The 16,085-nt window shown below is 51.3% G+C and overlaps 3 protein-coding genes across 3 annotated transcripts in view; all 3 read right to left on the reverse strand.

Annotated features, from left to right (window-relative positions):
* Positions 1-5,925, reverse strand: part of LOC138727276 (protocadherin beta-15-like) — a 41,576-nt gene extending 35,651 nt beyond the window's left edge. Inside the window, exon 1 of the mRNA XM_069869571.1 lies at positions 4,948-5,925. Within this exon, the coding sequence (XP_069725672.1) occupies positions 4,948-5,925 (978 nt within the window). The remainder of the gene's footprint in view (positions 1-4,947) is intronic.
* On the reverse strand, positions 3,484-4,941 carry LOC138727205 (protocadherin beta-4-like; the record flags this gene model as incomplete). Its single annotated transcript, XM_069869496.1, has 1 exon — positions 3,484-4,941. A coding segment is annotated over one exon (1,458 nt), but the record flags the coding sequence as incomplete, so codon positions are not given.
* A 3,394-nt stretch (positions 5,926-9,319) lies between the features above and the next one.
* LOC138727277 (protocadherin beta-15-like) lies at positions 9,320-11,764 on the reverse strand. The gene has a single exon (XM_069869572.1). It carries the CDS (start codon positions 11,762-11,764, stop codon positions 9,320-9,322), a length of 2,445 nt encoding a protein of 814 aa, XP_069725673.1.
* Positions 11,765-16,085: the final 4,321 nt, after the last annotated feature.

A 16,085-nucleotide genomic window follows, 5' to 3' on the forward strand; every position in this document is an offset into this window, starting at 1 on the left:
TGCAGACCCCCATCAAAGAAAAGAAAGATTGACCCCGTTTCAGTCATTCAAGCCATTTTAAGACTTTCATGCAAGAACTTGATTCTACTCCTCACTTCAGCTGTCACACTAAAAGAAGTTTGGAGGTAGAGCTCTTGTTCACATGTGGCTTTCTCTCTAGCAGCAAGTGGGTGCTGCCTGCAGGTTCCATGGTTCCAGTGAGCTGGCTGAGTTTCTGCTGCTGACCGGGGATTTTGGAGCACAACACAGCACAGCAAAGGTCTGTGCCTTTCCACATTAATTGGACTGTAGATCACTCAGTTCTCCACATACAATGGTCTTCTGCTCAGAATCACTTCATCAGACCAGGTTCAGGACTTATCTTTTTATGGGGGCCTTGCAGAAGGCACAGCTCCAGTCCTCTACATTTCCTGACAGCAAAGCCTCTTCCTGGCTACAGTTTTCACCCACCAAATGCCCACCTCCTGATGACGCAAAAGGAAGATGTCTGTTGTCTTTGTGATATCCACACCTCTAAATATTTAGCATCAAAACATTTGGTGTTGAAAAAACAAACAGTTACATCCACAACCAGAGCTGTCAAAAGAGTTGGAAATTTCACTCCTCAACCTTACTGATTTGCAGGGCCTTTGCACACCCAAGGCCACTCTTCGAGGAGGGACCAGGTCCCCCTGACCTGGATCTAACTTAGCCCTGTTACAGCCAGAAGCTCAGTGCCTGGAAGAGCCACAGAGGCCTGACAGCAAATCCCTGTTCCCACAACTTTCCTGAATGCTCTACCGAATGTGTCTCCAAACTGAAGAAAGGCCCCTGCTCAACCTTAATTCAACCAAGGGACAATAGAAGGAAAAAAGTTTTTGAAAAATATTCACAGAGCTTTCCCAGAATGAACAACCCCACAGACTACTGTCTCCACACAAGGCATACACGTGTTCTCTTTATTTCACTTTTACACACAAAGCTGTCCCAGATTACAACTGTACAGTTCATAACTACAGCACAACACTGTGAGAGGGTTTCCAAATACTCTCTGCCAGTCAAACATTTTCTTACTATACATGAGGTTACAGTCCCTCTTAAGAGGAATTGGCAAGATAAAGCTCAAACACAGTTCACAAAGTAGAAAGAGAAAGGGCCAAAGGGAGAAAGCAAATGCTGTAACACAAACCCAGAAAATCATAGTGGGATAGCTTTCCACTTACTACAAGAAGCCTCTCAACTCAGAACAACAATGACAAGAGTAAACCCAATGGCCTGTTTCCAAGTTCATCTCCATGCTACCTTCAGACAAAATCCTTTGAAGCAATTCCTGGTGTTTCCTCACTCTCCACACAAAGACAACAAACATGTTTTCACAACTCTACACTTACAGCCAATGAACAGGCTACGCCACTGTGCCAAAAGCCAAGCAAGAGGGGCAGAAGTCCATCTGGGCCCTACAGGAATCTCGTGGAGCTCAAGCGGAGAAATAAATTCTATCATCTCTGGAAGCAAGATGAGACGTTGCAGGAAGATTGCAGACCTGTGGCTTGTGTATGCAGGGAGAACACACCATAGGCCAAAGCTCAGTTAGAGGCAAAACTGGCCAGTGCTGTGTCAGGCACCAAGACAGACATTTTCAATATGTTTATAGTAGAACGCTGTCTAAGAAAATTTGGATTGATACTTGTTGAAGATGGTCACCTAACCCTGGGCTGCCTAGTCCACTGAGGTGGAGGACCATGAGGGTGGGAACAGTGACTTTTCCTTCATGGATGCTGAAATTGTCAGAGATCAGCTGTATCAGCTGAATATTCACAAATCCATTTGGCCTGATGGGGGCCCTCACAGAGTACTGAAGGAGCCTGCAAATGTTACAGCAGGACCATTCTAGATCATCTAATGAAGCTGGCCAGAGGTATTCCAGCTGTCCAACAAGGAAAATATTGTTTAACATTTTGTCAGCCCTGAAGTGCTCAGGCAGTTGGACTTAGATGATCCTTATATCTCCCTTCCAACTAAAGTATTCTACTCTATTCTATTCCATTCCATCCTCTTCCATCTCAACATCGTTACTGCTGATATATTTCCAAGGAAATCCCTATTTAATCCCTTTAAATGCTGAGAACGATGAATAGAATCGCTCCAGGCAGGACTGCAGCCATGCAGATCTTGGTCATAGAAAGAAAGAGTCCCACCTGCTTCAGTCATTCAAGCCCTTTTAGGACCTTCCTGCAAATGAACAATTCTGTTCCTCATTACTGGTGCCATAGTAAAAGATGTTCACACGCAGACTTCTTGCTCTTAGGTGACTTTCTCACCAGCAGCAGCAAGTTGGTGCTGCCAGCAGGCTCTGCGGTTACAGTGAGTAGAGTTAACCCTTCTGCAAAGGATTTTGTAACACCAAAAGGGCTGTCAAGCATTGGCACAGGCTGCCCAGGGAAGTGGCTGAGGCACCGTCCCTGAACATGGCCCTGGGTGGATATAGGGACATACGTAGTGGTGGAGTAGGTTGTGCAACGTTAACAGTTGGAATCTTTACTCTCAAGGATTTTTTCCAAAGTAAATGATTCTACGAATCTACACAGCTTCAGACAGTGGAAGGAGAAAGAGCAAATCCAAAATTGCCAAAGCTGTAACACAAACCCACAAAATCAGATCAGGTCTGCTTTCAGAGGACAACAATGAAGCTGGTGAAAGGTCGTGTAAAAGCATGTAAGGACTTCAGCTTTGCCATTCCATTCCATTCCAACAAGGCCATGCTACGTATTTCCAAGGCAATCCCAAGGAGGCAGCATACCCACACCACCCATATAGGTCAAAGGAATATCTCGTACCCTTTCCTGCTCTTCACTATGCAAGATGAGACAGCATAACTAAGGCTCAACATGTCACTCTTGCCTGCGGACCTGGAATGCTGTGCACCTCAATGTGTGCATGCGAGCGCCCTCCTGCTTCCCTTCGCAGACTTTTGCAGCGTATGCAGTCACACAATGGCTGGACAGAAAGACAGAGACATCACAAGGCAAAACACACAGAGTCCATGCATCTCAGATGCAGAAACATCCAGAACCCAGAGCAGAAACAGCTCCATGCATGCATCACCTTCTATCACAATACTCAGAAATTTCTTGCTTTTCTGACCCAGAATGAAGGCTACATGCATTTCTAGCAAGGACCTTGCTATTGAAATACACCACAGAAAAAGAGATCCATGACCTTGGCCAACAGCAAGTGATATGAAGCCCACTCTGAAAGCATCTAAGAAATGCCTGTAATAGAGCTGAAATATTTTATCATCATAATTAAGGAGACTTTAGCTTCTTTCAGTTTTTTTAGTGTTTTGGAGGAGAGACGTTGTCTTCTGATTTTGGTAATTTCAGGGTAGGAAAATTGATGCCAATTGTAAAGGCAGATTAACTCTAGGGAAACCATTGCCACAGGTTATACCCTGGAGCATTTCTTATCACAAGGCCCGAAGCCTCTGGCTGTGCTGACTCTATGCTAGTTAAAGGAAAGACTATTGAACTGTTCCGCAGAGAGCATCCCTGAGTTCTCTGGTGCCACATCCTCAGTGGTGAGAGGGCCTTCGGGAAAATCCTGTTCACCATCAGTGTCCCCGCCCAGGGCACAGTGCTGTGGTGGCAGGCTGGGCAGGATGGGCTTCAGGAACTTGAACTCACTGTTGCCCGAGCCGGTTGTGAGGTTGATCTCGTAGCAGTAGGGATGGGGCAGGGTCCCTGCAGAGGCTGCATCAGCCAGGCTACTCGGAAAGTTGCTGGTAGCATAAAGCACATGTCCATCCTTCAGCTCCTTTCTCTTGCAAAACTTGAAAGCGATGAAGGTTGAAATGGATGCGAGGAAAAGCAGTGAGACAAAGACCAGGGAAATGACTAAATAGGTTGTCAGGGAGTTGCCCTCCTCCTCTGTGTCCAGGCTGCTGTGTGGTAGGCGCACATCTGAGAAGTCATTGAGCAAAAGTGCACTCAGTGCTGCTGTGGCCGACAGTGGTGGCTGCCCATTGTCTCGCACCAGGATGATGAGATTCTGCTTCACAGTGTCTCTCTCCGTCACTGGCCTCCTCAGACGCACCTCCCCACTTTGGGCACCCACCACAAACAGACCGGGGTCACTGGCCTTCAGCAGGTGGTACGACAGCCACGAGTTCTGCCCAGAGTCGGCATCAATAGCCACCACTTTGGTGACCAGGTACCCTGCCTCAGCTGACATGGGCACCAGCTCACTGGATGCTGGGCTGCTGTCCTGGGCTGGATGCAGCACCACTGGAGCATTGTCATTCTCATCCACCACAACAAGGTGGACAGTGACATTGGCACTGAGGGAAGGAGATCCTGCATCAGAGGCAATCACCAACACCTCAATCTGCTTCAGCTGCTCATAGTCCAGAGGTCGCAGCACAAACACGTGCCCATTCTCAGAGTTCACAGAGATGCAGGAGCAGGGAGGCTGCTCTGTGGTGAGAGGTGGTGCCAGGGAATAAGTCACCTTGGCATTGGGCCCAATGTCAACATCTGATGCATGGACAGTTCCAACGAGCATGGTGGGGACATTGTTCTCACGCACATACATGATGTATGATGTCTGGTTGAAGACAGGTGCATTGTCATTGACATCAGAGATGTCCACCGTGAAGGTCTGGGTGGTAGTGAGAGGAGGTGACCCTGCGTCTGCTGCTGTGACAGTTACAATGTACCGTGCCATTTCCTCCCGGTCCAGTGTGGTCACAGTCACCAGCTCATAGTAATTCTTATAGGCTGGCCGCAGGGAGAATGACAGCTGGTCCTCAAGGGCACAGGTAATCTTCCCATTTTCTCCTGCATCACGGTCCCTGACAGAGAAGAAGGCAACCACTGTCCCAGGTGACACGTTCTCGGGGAGGGGGCTGCTGAAGGAACTCACCACCAGCTCTGGTGCATTGTCATTCACATCCAGCACCTCCACCAATACCTTGCAGATTGCTGAGAGGCCTCCCCCATCCGTGGCTTGCACACTGAGTTCGTGTTTCTGTGCTGTCTCAAAGTCCAGAGGCTTTCTGAGTTTAATTTCACCGCTCTTGGCATCAATCTCAAATGCCAAGTGTCTCTGGCCAACCTCTTCAATAAACTGGTAGGAGATGTCCCCATTAGTACCCACATCCGGATCAGTTGCCATTACCCTCAGAACCACGGTGCCCTCGGGGGCATTTTCCAAAATCTGACCAACATAGAGCTTCTGTGTGAAGATGGGAGAGTTGTCGTTTACATCCAGAACAACAATGTGGATTTGAGTTGTTCCACTCCTCGGGGGAGAGCCCCCATCCACAGCAATGAGACTGAAACTCATCTCTGCCTGCTCCTCTCTGTCTAAGGGCTTTTCCAAAACCAGTTCCACATATTTCTCTTCCTCACTCTGACTCCTAAAGGAGACACTAAAGTACTCGTTCTCGGGAGAGATGCTGTAAGACTGGACGCTATTGCTACCAATATCCAGGTCCTCAGCCCCCACCACCGGGAAACGCGAGCCGGGGTTGCTGGTCTCAGGGATCCTAAGCGTGATCTGCTCGTCCGGGAAGCGGGGCGAGTGGTCGTTGACGTCCCGCACGGCCACCTCGATGCGGAAGAACTGCAGCGGGTCGGCCAGCAGCAGCTCCAAGGGCAGCGTGCAGGCGGGCGCCTGGGCGCACAGCTCCTCCCGGTCGAGCCTCTCGGCCACGACGAGGCGGCCGGTGGCGCGGTCCAAGCGCAAGCGCTGCCGGCCGTCCTCCGAGGCCAGGCGGGCGCGGCGAGCCGAGAGCTGCGCCGGGGCCAGCCCCGCGTCCTCGGCCACGTCGGCTACGAGCGAGCCGCTCGGCGCCTCCTCGGCTACGGAGTAGCGCAGGGGCTGGGAGCGAGCGTGCGGCAGCGAGAGGAGAGCAGAGAGACAAAGCACTTGCCTTGCGATCGCCATGGCGGGGCGGCGGGCGGGCTCCGGCGGGCGGCTCGGGCGCGCGGTCCTCGGCGGCGAGCGGCGCCCGGCAGCGGCGAGGGCGGCGGCGAGGGCGGCGGCGAGGGCGGGCGGGCTCCCTGGGGCCGAGTGCGGCTGGCGGCCCGGCAGCGGCTGGCCCGGGGCCCCGCTCGCCGCCGCTCGCCGCCGCCCGGCTGCGCTGCGCTGGGCAGGGCCGGGCCGGGCTCGGGCGCCTCCCCGCCCGCAGCCGCTCGGCGCCGCCTTGGCCGGGAGCTCCCCCCTGCGGGCCGCGGCGGGACTGCGCCTCCCGCCACCGCCACCGCCACCGCGCTTCCCTCTCGCCGAGACACACGCTCCGCGCTCCGCTCGCCGCACCCGGCGGCCTTGCAAGGGCTCCAGAGGGCTTTGTGCTCAGCGACCGGGCTGAGCTCCTGCCCCGGGGGGAGGAGGCGGTGCCGCAGGGCTGGGAGATAAAAGGCAGCGAAGCACACAGGGAGGTCACTAATTAGAGCCCCGGATACACAAACGCTAACGGTCCGGAGCTAACGGAGACAGCAGCAAAGCCCAGGGATCTAAGGACACGCAGCGATGGCACATTAAAGGGACCATTCTAATAGACAATGGGAAGAGGTTCAGAGAAAATCTTTTTAAACTAGAAGGCGGCATAAACATTGCCTTGGATGAACAGAAAGGGTCTCATGGGAAAGGGGATTTTTTTTCTGAATTGCACCGGAATTGTTCCCCCCGATTCCAAACAGAGAGACCACTTTGAAGGCTCCATAAGCAGCATCTCTCGGACCTCAGCTTCCCACAAAAAATCGCCCTCCACCCTTCTCTGCCTTCTGAGAATGTCATGCTTCCAAGTCGCACTGATTTCCCCTGCATAAAAACTACTCCACAATGCACGGATTGATTTTCGAAATTCTGCTCTTTGCACTCTTTCCTCTCGCGAAGCCTCGCTCTTCTCCTCTCGGGGCACCGAGACCTGTCCTCAGATCGCGCTTTTTCACCTGCATAAAATCCACTCCGAATGCTCCGTTTGATACCCGAAATCCTGCTAGGGGACTGACTAGTGATCTTCCACACACCACACACACCCGAGCGACTTCCAAGAGGGTTTTTATTGCGTTAATTGACATCAGGCATTTGATTGTTTAAATGTGCTAGGACAGGAAATATCACATACACTTCACAGCTCTTTATCGATTAACGAAGACAAAAGAAAACAGAAAGATACTCAACGCCCCGTCTTCTACAGTGACTCAAGCCGAGTGTAAAACTTGTTTCACTGTAAAACTATAAACAGCACTTTTAGTTCCCTACGACTTTATACTCAACAATCCACAAATGTTACCTTGCACTTTACATTATAAAAGAAAACGAATACATTTCTTAAAACCCAAGCTTTATCGTTTGAGGAACCTGTGAATTACCGGTCAAAAGTGTGAAGACTGCCAGTGTCAGTCGTTTCTAATGAAATTGGTTTTAACGGAGTACAGAAAACGGAGACATGATTACAGTACGGTCTCCAAAGAAAAAATAAACACAAAAAAGATTATGTAATAAAAAGCTCATCTTGAAGATGAGATTCCAGGTTTCAGTATTTCCCTTAATATTTAGAAGCAGTAACGCTCTCACAGTCATGCACGGAGTCTCAGAGCTATCAACATGCAACACAGTCCTCGTCCTCCATCCATGTCACAATTACAGAATATTTATATGAAGAAAACAATGCTGAAGAGGAGAATGGGTTTGCTCTCGCAGAGAAACCTTGTTCTTCCCTGGTCCTTTTTTCGGTGTTGTCTCTGTGAGGACGTTGGCCAGGGACGACAGACACGTTCGCTTTCCCATTGCTTACAGAGCGGGAAGCCAAGAGTTTGGATCCATGAGCAGTCAGAAGAGTTGGGAATTTCAGCACCAAAGGGCACGGCTATGAAGAGGCCTTTGCACACCCAGGGCTCCTGTTAGGGGAGGGACAAGGTTCCCCTGACCGGGATATAATGGGGCCCTGTCACAGCCAGAAACTCAGTGCTCTGAAGACCCACAGAGCCTTGACAACAAATTATTGCTCCACACAGGTTCCCTCAATGCTCTATTGGGCATTTCTACAAACAGAAGAAATGGACCCAATCAACCTTACATCAGCCAAGGGACAACAGGAGAAAACACTGCTCAGCCTTTGAAAAACATTCGCAGAGCTTTCCCAGAAGGAACATCTCTACAAAGATCCCAGTCTCCATACAGGCATTCAGGTGTTCTCTTTATTTCACTTCTGCACACAATATCCTTGTTTACAATGGTGCAAATTATAACTGCAACACAACACAGTGGGAGGGCTTCTAAGCATTCCTTGCCAGTTAAACTATCCATTATTATAGAGGGGTGAGAGTCCTTCTTCAGAGGAATTGGCAAGACAATGGCCAAACACAGTTCACAAAGTAGAAGGAGAAAGGGTAAAACAAAAAATACAAATGCTATAACACGAATCCAGAAAAACAGATCAGGTCTGCTTCCAGCAGATAGCAATGAAGCTGTGGAAAGGTCCGAAAGGAATGTCCTGTAGAAACATATAAGAACTTCAGCTTTGCCATTCCATTCCATACCGGCAATGCCATGCTACATATTTCCAACGCAATCCCAAGCAGGCAGCCCACCCACACCACCCATATGGGTCAAAAGAATATCTCGTGCACTTTACTGCTCTTCACTACACAAGATGAGACAGCATTACTTAGAGGCTCAAAATGTCATTCTTACCTGCTGAGCTGGAATGCTGTGCACAACCAAGTGTCCACAGAAGCATATTTCTGCTTCCCTCAGCTGCGTTTGTGCAGCATGTGCAGTCACACAATGACTGGACATAAAGACAGAGACATTACGAGGCAAAACACACAGACTCCACATATCTCAGAGGCGGAGGCATCCAGTACCCAGAGCAGAAACAGCTCCGTGCACGCATCACCTTCTAACACAATACTCACAAGTTCTTTTCTGACCTTTTCTGACCCAGAATGAAGGCTACACACATTTCAGCAAGGACCTTGCAATTGAAATACACCACAGAACAAGAGATCCATGACCTTGGCCAACAGCAAGTGATAGAAGAACTACAGTGGTAGCAACGGAATGAAGCCCACTCTGAAAGCATCTAAGAAATGCCTATAGTAGAGCGAAAATATTTTATCACGATAATTAAGGAGACTATAGTTTCTTCTGGGTTTTTTTTGGTGTTTCGGAGTTGGAGAGACGTTGTCTTCTGATTTTGGTAACTTCAGGGTGGGAAAAATGATGCCAATTGTAAAGGTAGATTAACTCTAGGGAAACCATTGCCACAGGTTATAGTCTGGAGCGCTTCCTATCACGAAGGCCTGAAACCTCTGGCGGTGCTGAATCCACCCTAGTTAAAGGAAAGACTATTGAACTGTTCTGCAGAGAGCATTCCTGTATTCTCTGGTGTCACATCTTCAGTGGTGAGAGGATCATGGGGGAAATCCCGTTCATCATCAGTGCCCCTGCCTGTGGCACAGTGCTGTGGTGGCAGGCTGGGCAGGATGGGCTTCAGGAACTTGAACTGGCTGTTGCCCGAGCCTGTTGTGAGGTTGATCTCGTAGCAATAGGGATGGGGTAGGGTCCCTGCAGAGGCTGCATCAGCCAGGCTACTCGGAAAGTTGTTGTCACCATAAAGCACATGTCCATCCTTCAGCTCCTTTCTCTTGCATGCTTTGCAAGTGATGAATGCTGCCATGGATGCGAGGAAGAGTAGAGACACAAAGACCAAGGAAATGATTAAATAGGTTGTGAGGGAGTCACCCTCATCCTCTGTGGCCAGGCTGCTGTGTGGGAGGTGCACATCTGAGAAGTCATTGAGCAGGAGTGCACTCAGTGCTGCTGTGGCTGACAGCGGTGGTCGCCCATTGTCTCGCACCAGGATGATGAGCTTCTGCTTCACGCTGTCTCTCTCCGTCACTGGCCTCCTCAGACGTACCTCCCCACTTTGGGCACCCACCACAAACAGACCGGGGTCAGAGGCCTTCAGCAGGTGGTACGAGAGCCACGAGTTCTGCCCAGAGTCGGCATCAACAGCCACCACTTTGGTGACCAGGTACCCCGCCTCAGCTGACATGGGCACCAGCTCGCTGGTTGCTGGGCTGCTGTCCTGGGCTGGATGCAGCACCAGCGGCGCATTGTCATTCTCATCCACCACAACAAGGTGGACAGTGACATTGGCACTGAGGGAAGGAGATCCTGCATCAGAGGCAATCACCAACACCTCAATCTGCTTCAGCTGCTCATAGTCCAGAGGTCGCAGCACAAACACGTGCCCATTCTCAGAGTTCACAGAGATGCAGGAGCAGGGAGGCTGCTCTGTGGTGAGAGGTGGTGCCAGGGAATAAGTCACCTTGGCATTGGGCCCAATGTCAACATCTGATGCATGGACAGTTCCAACGAGCATGGTGGGGACATTGTTCTCACGCACATACATGATGTATGATGTCTGGTTGAAGACAGGTGCATTGTCATTGACATCAGAGATGTCCACCGTGAAGGTCTGGGTGGTAGTGAGAGGAGGTGACCCTGCGTCTGCTGCTGTGACAGTTACAATGTACCGTGCCATTTCCTCCCGGTCCAGTGTGGTCACAGTCACCAGCTCATAGTAATTCTTATAGGCTGGCCGCAGGGAGAATGACAGCTGGTCCTCAAGGGCACAGGTAATCTTCCCATTTGCTCCTGCATCACGGTCCCTGACAGAGAAGAAGGCAACCACTGTCCCAGGTGACACGTTCTCGGGGAGGGGGCTGCTGAAGGAACTCACCACCAGCTCTGGTGCATTGTCATTCACATCCAGCACCTCCACCAATACCTTGCAGATTGCTGAGAGGCCTCCCCCATCCGTGGCTTGCACACTGAGTTCGTGTTTCTGTGCTGTCTCAAAGTCCAGAGGCTTTCTGAGTTTAATTTCACCGCTCTTGGCATCAATCTCAAATGCCAAGTGTCTCTGGCCAACCTCTTCAATAAACTGGTAGGAGATGTCCCCATTAGTACCCACATCCGGATCAGTTGCCATTACCCTCAGAACCACGGTGCCCTCGGGGGCATTTTCCAAAATCTGACCAACATAGAGCTTCTGTGTGAAGATGGGAGAGTTGTCGTTTACATCCAGAACAACAATGTGGATTTGAGTTGTTCCACTCCTCGGGGGAGAGCCCCCATCCACAGCAATGAGACTGAAACTCATCTCTGCCTGCTCCTCTCTGTCTAAGGGCTTTTCCAAAACCAGTTCCACATATTTCTCTTCCTCACTCTGACTCCTAAAGGAGACACTAAAGTACTCGTTCTCGGGAGAGATGCTGTAAGACTGGACGCTATTGCTACCAATATCCAGGTCCACAGCCCCCACCACCGGGAAACGCGAGCCGGGACTGTTTATTGTTTCTGCGATCCTAAGCGTGATCTGCTCGTCCGGGAAGCGGGGCGAGTGGTCGTTGACGTCCCGCACGGCCACCTCGATGCGGAAGAACTGCAGCGGGTCGGCCAGCAGCAGCTCCAAGGGCAGCGTGCAGGCGGGCGCCTGGGCGCACAGCTCCTCCCGGTCGAGCCTCTCGGCCACGACGAGGCGGCCGGTGGCGCGGTCCAAGCGCAAGCGCTGCCGGCCGTCCTCCGAGGCCAGGCGGGCGCGGCGAGCCGAGAGCTGCGCCGGGGCCAGCCCCGCGTCCTCGGCCACGTCGGCTACGAGCGAGCCGCTCGGCGCCTCCTCGGCTACGGAGTAGCGCAGGGGCTGGGAGCGAGCGTGCGGCAGCGAGAGGAGAGCAGAGAGACAAAGCACTTGCCTTGCGATCGCCATGGCGGGGCGGCGGGCGGGCTCCGGCGGGCGGCTCGGGCGCGCGGTCCTCGGCGGCGAGCGGCGCCCGGCAGCGGCGAGGGCGGCGGCGAGGGCGGCGGCGAGGGCGGGCGGGCTCCCTGGGGCCGAGTGCGGCTGGCGGCCCGGCAGCGGCTGGCCCGGGGCCCCGCTCGCCGCCGCTCGCCGCCGCCCGGCTGCGCTGCGCTGGGCAGGGCCGGGCCGGGCTCGGGCGCCTCCCCGCCCGCAGCCGCTCGGCGCCGCCTTGGCCGGGAGCTCCCCCCTGCGGGCCGCGGCGGGACTGCGCCTCCCGCCACCGCCACCGCCACCGCGCTTCCCTCTCGCCGAGACACACGCTCCGCGCTCCGCTCGCCGCACCCGGCGGCCTTGCAAGGGCTCCAGAGGGCTTTGTGCTCAGCGACCGGGCTGAGCTCCTGCCCCGGGGGGAGGAGGCGGCGCCGCAGGGCTGGGAGATAAAAGGCAGCGAAGCGCACAGGGAGGTCACTAGTTAGAGCCCCTGATACACAAACGCTAACGGTCCGGAGCTAACGGAGACAGCAGGAAAGCCCAGGGATCTAAGGACACGCAGCGATGGGACATTAAAGGCACCATTCAAGTGTCACCTGCAAGAGGTCCAAGCCCCAAAATTGTAAAGCAGTTCCGTGGGGGAAGTTTATCCTACTTTGACGAAGAGGTGGAGGGTGTGGGGAGCGCGGCCAGGCAGTGAGAGATGATAGGCAGGAAAACACACAGCGAGGTCACTAATTAGAGCCCCAGATACACAAACACCGACCAGCAGGAGCTAACGGAGACAGCAGCAAAGCCCAGGGATCTAAGGACACGCAGCGATGGGACATTAAATGCCCCATTCAAGTGTAAATCTCAAGAGGTTCAATCGGAAACTTTGTAAACGAGAAGGGGAGGGGGAAGAGTTTATCCTGCTTTCTCAGAAGGTGTCTCACAGAAAAGGGCAAACGGATTACGACGAGTTTGACGGGGTTTCTAGGACCATGCAAAGCTTATTAAGGGATGATTAGAGGCAGGATTAGATTCGGTAAAAGGGAAAGGTCAAGAGTTCACCTGGAGGAAGAACCGTGGGAAAAAGGGGAAGAAATCGACAGGTCCGGAGTGACTCTGGGCAGCGTGAGCCTGGATTCGTGCCGAGACCAGATTAAAACTCCAGGCTCAGGCTCCCATCGCCGTCCATGGGGATGGATTTCTATCGCGACTACTTCCGCAATGATTCCAGCAAACGCACATGCAATGCACGCAAGATGCACACCGCTGCCTCCAAGAGCAGTCTGCTTCTTTTGGTATAAAAAACAACATAGAGTTTGCATGTTCCGAGTATTCTGTGCAACGCTTCCTTCATTCAAACAAGCCGGTATTACAGCTAGGGAGGTAGTCCTTCTTAAGAGGAAAAGCCAAAACAATACTTAAACACAGTTCACAGAGTAGAAGGAGAGAGGGACAAAAAGGAGAAGGTAGGTACTACAAGACAAACCCAGACAATCAGATCATGACAGGTTTCCACTCCCATCAAGAAGCCCCTCGATTCAGGAACAGCAATGATAAGACCAAAGTGAACAACAACCCTTTTCCAAGCTCATCTCAATTCCACCTTCAGATTAAGTCCTTCGAAGCAACTCCTGGAGTTTCCTCACACTCCACCCAAACATACTGAACATGTTTCCACAGCTCTCTACACTTACCATCTACGAGCAGGCAATGCCAGTGGGTCAAAAGTCAAGCAAGAGCAGCAGAGGACCAGCTGGGCCCAACAGGGAACTCCTCGTGGAGCTCAAGCAGAGAAATAGATTGTGTCATCTCTGGAAGCAAGGTCAGGTTTTGCATGAAGATTGTAGAGCTTTGGTTCATGTATACAGGGAGAAGACAGCTATGGGCAAAGCTCAATGCTTCTCTTGCCTTGCTCTTCCTAGTACTGAAAGAACTTGGGCTGCCTGATCCACTAAGTCAGAGGACTATGAGGGCATGAACAGTGACTTTCCCTCGGTGTACACTGAAATTGTAAAGGACCAGGAATGTTTACAATTCCATGGGGCCTAATGGGATTCATCCCAGAGTACCGAGTGAACGAGCGGACGCTATGGCAGGACTGCTCTTGATCATCTACAAAAAGACTTGGGAGTCTTGGGAGGACCCTGCTGACTGGAAACTGTCTAGTGGAATTACAGCTGACAAGAGGACCGTTAGAACAGACCCCGGAAATTACAGTTCTGTGAGTCTAACCTCAGTGCCTGGAAAACTCAAAGAGAAGTTCATAATGGGTAATATTGAAATGCATTTAAAGAATAATGTGAATACTGGATTGAGTCAGATTGTGCTCAAAAAAGCAAGGTCCTCTTCAAATTAATTAGATATCCTTCTATGGCAGTTCACTCACTTCATGGACAAAGGGAAGGTTGTGAATGTAGTATTTCTGGGTTTTAGCATTTGGTACCGTTCCTCACAGCAACCTTCTGGACACTTTGTCCAATTGTGAGACGAAGAACTGGCTGAGGGCTCTAAGGGTGGCTCATGAGGCTGCCCAGGGAGGTGGCTGAGTCACCATCCCTGGACATAGCACTTAAGTGTTGTGGTGGACTTAGCAGTGCTATGGTAACTGTTGTACTTAATGTTGTCAAGGCTCTTTTCCAACCTAAATGATTCCTCTAGTGTGCAATAGCCTTTGATAAACAGGCTCAGTACTTAGCTCTGATCAGGGACCTTTTGGGGAAGGGACAGCTGCATCTGCCTGCATTGCCGGAGAGCAAAGTCTCTCCCTGGTGCCAGTATTTGCTCAACGAATGCCCTCCTCAACACACTCACATAAATTCTTGCCCAAAGAACAAGTATCCTCTCTTTGTGCCATCCATCCTCTGAAACTCCTACACCTTTAATTTCACAAATACTTTGTACTCAAACACCTCACAGATGCCATCCCCAGATGGAGCAGTCAGGAGAGTTGGAAAGGACACCCCAAACGTTACAGCTTTGCAGAGGCCATTGCACACCCAGGGCCCCTGTTAGGGGAACAAACTGATTCTCCTGACCTAGATCGAGCAGAGCCCTGTTGAAGCCAGAAGCTCAGTGTTCTGAAGACACGCTGAAGCCTGCCAACAAATCCCTGCACCCGACATGTTCCTTGAAGGCTCTATAGGCCATGTCTCCAAACAGAAGAAATGTTCCCAACCAACCATATTTTAGCCAAGGGACAACGGGAGAAAAGAAACCAGCTTTTGGAAAGCATTCACAGACCTTTCCCAGAAGGAACATCTCTACAAAGACTGCTGTCTCCACACAAGGCATTCGTGTGTTCTCTTTATTTCACTGTTCAACGCAGGGGTATCCCAGTTTACAACAGCAGAGTTTATAACTGCAGCACAGCACAGCAAGAGGGTTTCCACATATTTCATGTCACACTGGCTTCGTTTAAACAATCCATTATTAGACATGGGGTGACAGTCCTTCTTCCGAGGAATAGGCAAGACAATGTTCAAACACAGTTCACAGAGTAGAAGGAGACGCAGGAGTAGAACATCCCATTATCCCATTTGCTGATGACAGCAAACTGGGAAGTGCTGTTGACTCTTCTGAGGCAAAGGAGGCCTTGCAGAAGGATCTAGATACATGGGAACATGGGACAGTCATCAATGGCACAAAATGTAACAGGTTTAAATGCCAGATTCTGCACCTGGGACTTAGTAAATCCAGGCATGTGGATTCTGGGAAAGGAGTGGATGGAGGGCAGCCCTGAGGAAAGGGATCTGGTGGGCAGCAGTTCAATTGGAATCAGCAGTGCCCTGGCAGCCAAGATGCCTTGGGAGGGCATCAAACACACCATAACCAGCCAGTCATATTACCCTGCTCTATTCAGCATTGATACAGCCTCGCCTTGAATCCTGTGTCCAGTTCTCCACCTAAGAAGGACATTAACATACTGGAATGCATCCAGAGGGGAGCTACAAGGTTGGTGACAGGGCTGGAAGAAATGTCCATTGAGGAGTAGCTAAAGACTTGTGTCTTCCTAGTTTGGAGAAAAGGATGCTCATCTCTTCTTCCACATATCCAGTGACATGACATGTGGGAATCGATCAAGGCAGCATCAGGGGAGGTTCAGGCTTGACATGAGGAAGCATTTCTTAACACAGGAGGTGGTCAAACCCCAGAAAAGGGTTCCTGTAGAGATGGTCTATGCCCCATACCTGGCAGTGTTCAACAGGCATTTGGACAGTGCCCTTCATTATACTCTTGACTGTCTGGTTAGCCCTGAAGTGGTCAGGGAGTTGGATCAGATGATCTTTGTAGGTCCCTTCCAATTAAAATA

This window comes from Phaenicophaeus curvirostris, chromosome 15 (genome assembly GCF_032191515.1).
Source record: "Phaenicophaeus curvirostris isolate KB17595 chromosome 15, BPBGC_Pcur_1.0, whole genome shotgun sequence".
Lineage (NCBI taxonomy): Eukaryota > Metazoa > Chordata > Aves > Cuculiformes > Cuculidae > Phaenicophaeus > Phaenicophaeus curvirostris.

Bases quoted from the DNA above. Each gene is read 5' to 3' on its own strand.
- LOC138727277 (XM_069869572.1), bottom strand. From the start codon at position 11,764: ATGGCGATCGCAAGGCAAGTGCTTTGTCTCTCTGCTCTCCTCTCGCTG.